A 5,977-nucleotide genomic window follows, 5' to 3' on the forward strand; every position below is an offset into this window, starting at 1 on the left:
CACACTTATTGGTCTGGGTGTACTAATAATGAATAACACACTGAAAATTATAGTGTATGGCAACCACACACTTTGAAGAAGTATTGTTTAGGACAAAGGCTCACTCTAGATACTCTCATAAAGAAGTCACCCTAATACAACAGCGTGTACCATATTCTAATATGCACATCTGCTATTATAACAAAGAGCTAAATAACTAGTACATATATGTGAATTAATGAAATGTTGTGAAATGATATATGAATGATAGCATTATAACATTGCTCAGTGGAAAAATCTCATATAAGATAAAAATATTATGTTGTGGCACAATAATTATGGGTGGTCCATTTTTAAAGGGATCCAAGCAATAAAAAGGTAGCAAAACAAAGAGATATGTATGACATGGCTCTGTGGAAAAATCCCTACATTGACATGTTATCAATGCTTTTTCAATTCCAAGGTATTAGCAATAACATGTCACCTGGCACTCTCTGTATATCAGTGCACATACATTGACTTGACACCACATGACACGAATTCTTTAACATGCATACAGGGTAGTATGAACAATAAATATAGTTATAATAACTTGCCTAGTGCCTACCAAACAAAATGTGTATGAACTCATTGCAGCAAAATCTTTTCCTGCAGTACTACACACATCAATAACATAAAGTTTGTAACAATTTTTTCACTTTTGTTAGTTGCTAGCTAATAGTAGTTAGTTATTAATGTGGGGGAGGTGGTCTTCCACTTCTGTGATGAAATGGTGGATGTGGTCGTCGCTGTCCACTGTGATGGTGGTGTGGTGGTTCCCAACCCCAATGTGGTGGTGGGGGGTGTCCCCTGTGGTGTGGTGGAGGATGTCCCCTGTGGTGTGGGGGAGGATGTCCCCTGTGATGTGGTGGAGGATGTCGCCAACCATGATGTGGTGGTGGAGGGGGATGCCTCCAACCTCTATGTGGAGGTGGTGGTGGAGGATGTTCCCAACCCCCATGTGGTGGTGGTGGTGGAGGATGATCCCAACCTGGTGGGGGATGACCCCAACCCGGTGGTGGGGGAAGCTCCTGGCCACTATGTTGTGATGGTTGGTTATCTCGCCAGCCCTCATGTGGTGGTGATTGTGGTCCCTGACCCTCCTGTGGTGGTAACAATTGTGGTGGTTGTTCCTCATTGTTATGCAACAATACTGATGGGGTCATGGGAGATCCTTCACTGTTACTTGATAATGGCAGTCTATCAATGTTAGCAGGTGGTAGTGGCGATGGTGATAACCCATGCTCCGGCTGTCTAATAACATTTTCAATTCCCCCATGTCGGAATACATGTTCACATATAAGTTTAGCTACATCTCTATCCATTAGATCATTTTCACTGATGCCAACAGCTTCAAACAACTTCTTCCATCTAACATCAATATTGCTACTCTGTTAACAGCATGTGCATGTTTTAGTAAATAAATGCCAAGGGAAGTAGAACTTACATCAAAAGTTCCATTAACAGGATCCCAGCCAAGTTGCTGTAAGTACCTATACAATAGAAAGTACACTCTAAAATATTTGATACACATGCGGGTGCTTACAGAAAAGATTCTGCAGTGTTGGCATTTCCTTTCCTGTTCTTTTCTTTATTCAGAGTAGTACTGTTAGATATAGGGATCACTGACATTATTGGTTGTGGATGACAGTTCTAGAGAAAAAACCATAGCACACAACTTAAGAACAATCAGTTGCTTTAGAGGAGTGCATTTAGATGCCACAAAATTATTTCAAGCACCTAAGCTACTGTAAGGAGTAGACATGTGTAATAAAATGATCGCATGAGCAGTGGCGGATACAGGGGGGTTGCAATGGTTTCAGCTGAAACCCCCTCTGAAAATAGCGCACACCCCAAATTTATTGACGAGTCGTCATGTGGGTGATAAAATTGCCACAAGCTATACATAGTGTGTTATAGTAGAACTTTTCACTGGCGAAACTTCATACTGTTGCCTTTAAAATCACAATTACGGCGTTGAATAGCAGGTTGTGACCCTTTTTTTTTTTTGGTCTTTGGCTTACAGCTAGTGAAGTTCAGTGGAATCTGAAACCTCCTCTGGAAATTTCTAAATCTGCTACTGATGAATGCCCCTGAATGATTAGAACCACCACACAATGATAGAGCTGGATGACAATTCCACTTAATAATTTAGCTGCATGCAGATTTTCTAGGGATTGAACCACACCCCTTAATCGATTGCATAGCACAGCAGCAATATCGAGATACTCTAATGAAGCAGTCACAGCCAGGTGTCCACATCATGATGACCTTAACCAGTGATATGTAATGTTGTCTTTACAGGAAGATCTTGATAAACTTCTTGGTAGTTTCTGCTGAACATTTCTAAGTGCAAAGTGTTGTACTTACATAGAAAGGTCAAAATTAATTGTAACTTCACCTATCATTTAGAAGGCATGGGCTTGGAAACCACTTGTGAAATCAATGGTCTTAGAGCAACTGTAGACAAGGACCTAATATAGCATCCACTTCCTGTACAATTCAAGTCTATGTATAAGACATTTTCCAGACTTGGTATTCATACCTTATAAAGTTATCACACAGCCAGTGATAGAGTATAGTGGTAACACTGTTTGAGACCATTTTTATATCACAGACATGCTTAAGATTGAAATGATAGTGTGTAGCCACTAGACTTGTTGATGGAAACATCCTACTTATGAAGAAGGATTTGAATGACCAAAGTTACCAACATTTTATCTGAGAGCTTTTAAATTTCTAAATTTCCCTGAGAGTGTGCTTCCAATCCTTGCCCACCTCCTCCTCAAACACCCAAAACAACATGTACTAATGCATGTTTGCTAATACTTGTGCATCTTTCATCTCAAAAGTTAGCCACTCTTGAGACTTTGCACTGCTCCTAATATATATAATTGGCCGCTCTATTAGAATACTATAATGTTGTGTTTCAGTAGCAAAATTAGTGGCACTGTAGAACACCAGTCACCGCAGAGTGATATGGCAGATCCATGCATAGTGTTTATAAATAACCCTATGTGACTTCACCAGCATGTTATATTTTTGACAGCTGCAGGCATACTCCTGGTTACCTGAAATTGTCTTGAGAAAATTGCATGTCTGCACACGAGTCTGCACCTGCAAATGAAAGCTTTCAAACAGGTATACTGTGTGCCAGTTCGAAATATGGATGAAACAGGTTGCTAAGTATGTTGTGAACTGCTTTCCTAATGGAGTGCATGGGCATTTAAGCAACCGACAAATGACAGTGCAGTACCGGTTGGCTATCAGAAATGGTCGAAAGGTATCTTGTACAATAATGATGAATTAAGGCATTGTGGAGAGAACTCTCATAAAAAACACGATAGACAAACTCTTAGACTAAAATGTTGAAAGATAGTTCTGAGCAGTGTTTGTGGTTTTTTATTTTATTTTTTGTGTGCAACACTTCCTTGGCAACAAAAAATTGACAATTAATGAATTACAAAATAATTTAAAATTCAATCAATTACTGTTAGTGATTGGGATAGTGGACTATTTTAATTGAGCACTGTTTTTTAGAAGTAACACATTAGAAATACATCCATGAACATACTTGTAATTGAAAATTAATTATGAAACAAACGTTAACTACCATGAAAATTTCTAATTAAATTCAATGAACATACTATCTGTCAAATATGACATGCACATTGCAGTGCTCCCAATAGCGGTTGGACATGGACATCGACAATTTCCGGACAAACTAGCCAATATCTGACCATAATTGTATTTTGCAGGACATAATGTCCTATCAAAGGAGCCCAGGATGTGCATATTTGGTTTATTGTTTACTTTACTAATAATAGCTGTATCTTGGTTATAGAAGATTAAGCATTCAAGCCACCCAAGAGAGTGACCACAAAGCCAACCTCTCTGCTGTACAGAAACCTCACAAAATCACTTTAATATAATAATTATAGTGTCTCTACCTACAGCTAGAGTGCCTTACATCAGAGAATGCCTACTACAGGCAGTGGTATAGGCCACCTGTATCCACATAAAGTATAAATATGTCCGGACAAGTTTGGGTTAGTCAGGACATTTTGTCCTGGCACTTAAGAATTCTTATCGGGAGCACTGCATTGTATTGTAACATACTATTTCCTGATAATGCTTGTTCAAGGAAAGACTCTTTAATGACTTTTGCAATTGCTGTATTTGTTCCTTTAAACCCTGCACAACAGCATCACCTTCATTGGAGTTTTGGCCATCTTTGCTCAATTTTTGTCTTTCTGGACTAAGATTCATAAATTGATTATTACAATCATCCACAGCAAAAGGAGGTGAAGCCTTGAGGCACTTTAGCTCTGAACACACCAACAAAATATCAGGCCGTAAGTCTGGCTTGTTATGAAGACATGATTTTACCAGTTGCTTCAATGGCTCAGCACATGACAGAAGGTAGTCCTCTCGTCTTTGTACCTCCGTACGAGCAGTCATGCTATCCTCTGGTAACAGATCCTTTGGCTCAGGCCACTGATGGGACATGACATGACAGGCAATGCAAGCAAGAGAGAACACATCTACTGGTTTACCATAACGTGGTCTGACTGAGAGAACTTCTGGTGGCATGAAGTGTAACATACCAGGTACTTGAGTGTGTGTCTTCAGTTTGTTGTGTTGAATGCACTTTGCTACTCCGAAATCACCAATTTTTGCTACACAATGTTTTGTCAGAAGAACATTATTTGAGGAGAGGTCTCTGTGGATAATATCCTGACCATGAAGGAACTCCAGTCCTTGAGAAATATCAACCAGGATGGATAACTTGATGTGAAGTGGTAACTTCCCTCTTTCATATTTTCGCAAAAAGGCTGTCAAACTGTTTTCCATCATTTCCATCACAAGCCATGGTAGTTTAGCCTCAGGAGTAGGATAGTAAATACCCAAAACCTGTACCACGTTAGGATGGCGTAATCGACTAGCGTTGGAACACTCTGTTAGAAACGATCGTGTCGTGGCTTCGCATTCGGCCGGAGTAACGCCTTCCACTAAAATGGAGTGAACTTCTTTGGCAGCACACAACGTTCCGTGTACGTACACTTCAATTACCCGGCCATACGATCCCCTGCCAATCACTTTACCACCACTGGTAACGTCTCGTAACAGTACTACTTGAGATGTCGGGTCTGTTGATGCCGCCATCCATGAAATGAATAATTTGACTTGCGCATGCGTGGTACTAGGTTTTGTTTATCATTCAGCGGAGTGGGCCCCGTGCTGAAATGTGCTTGTTATGGGTGAATGTTCATATCTCCTTTATGAATGCCTTCATTCACCTTAACTATAATTAACATTCAGCCTTGAATGTGAAGGTGAGCGAGGATGAGCTGACAGTCATTTTGTAGTGAAATACTGCCGCGGCAATAGAGCATTCACTAATTAAATCTTCCAAGGTAATTGTAAAAGATGTTGCTAATCTAGGAGCGTAATGCAGGCATAACGGGAGCATTTAAGTGAATAATAGGTAAAAGTTTGGGAAAGTTCTGAAAGCATTTTGGGTAAAATTTCCAGCATATTTGACCATAGATAGTATATACCCTACTATCTATGATTTGACTCACCCCAAGTGTGCACAGTGCCCAAAATGGTGACATAATATTGGGAAATAATCTAGTAATGGGGATAGATGGTGAAACATGGTTACCTGCGGATATACAGAGTTACATGGGGATACACTGGGTTACGTGAGGATAGCTACACAGAGTTACTTGAGGATACACTGGGCTACCTGAGGATACACAGGATTACGCGAGGATACACAGAGTTACTGGAGGATACACTGGGTTACCTGAGGATACACATGCAGGGTTACTTGAGGATACACTGGGTTACACGTGGGTTACATGAGGCATAGATAGTATATACTATCTATGCATGAGGATACACAGGGTTACGTAAGGATACACGGGGTTACGTAAGGGTTACTTGAGGATAC

At 40.2% G+C, this 5,977-nt stretch overlaps 1 protein-coding gene across 1 annotated transcript; it reads right to left on the reverse strand.

Annotated features, from left to right (window-relative positions):
• Positions 1–380: 380 nt before the first annotated feature.
• LOC136264433 (serine/threonine-protein kinase TNNI3K-like) lies at positions 381–5,196 on the reverse strand. Its single transcript, XM_066059167.1, has 4 exons — positions 4,138–5,196; positions 1,565–1,671; positions 1,466–1,511; positions 381–1,409 (listed from the first exon to the last, which is right to left on the reverse strand). Exons 1-4 carry the CDS (start codon positions 5,182–5,184, stop codon positions 711–713), a joined length of 1,899 nt encoding a protein of 632 aa, XP_065915239.1. The 5' UTR covers positions 5,185–5,196; the 3' UTR covers positions 381–710.
• Between the last annotated feature and the right edge of the window lie 781 nt (positions 5,197–5,977).

The sequence above is a fragment of the Dysidea avara genome, chromosome 8 (assembly GCF_963678975.1).
Source record: "Dysidea avara chromosome 8, odDysAvar1.4, whole genome shotgun sequence".
Taxonomy (NCBI): Eukaryota; Metazoa; Porifera; class Demospongiae; order Dictyoceratida; family Dysideidae; genus Dysidea; species Dysidea avara.

Bases quoted from the DNA above. Each gene is read 5' to 3' on its own strand.
- LOC136264433 (XM_066059167.1), bottom strand. From the start codon at position 5,184: ATGGCGGCATCAACAGACCCGACATCTCAAGTAGTACTGTTACGAGAC. The intron at 1,672-4,137 runs GTATGTTACAAT...TTTTTTCTCTAG, and splicing joins ACAAGCATTATCAGGAAATA to AACTGTCATCCACAACCAAT. The intron at 1,410-1,465 runs GTAAGTTCTACT...TGCTGTTAACAG, and splicing joins CTGTTAATGGAACTTTTGAT to AGTAGCAATATTGATGTTAG.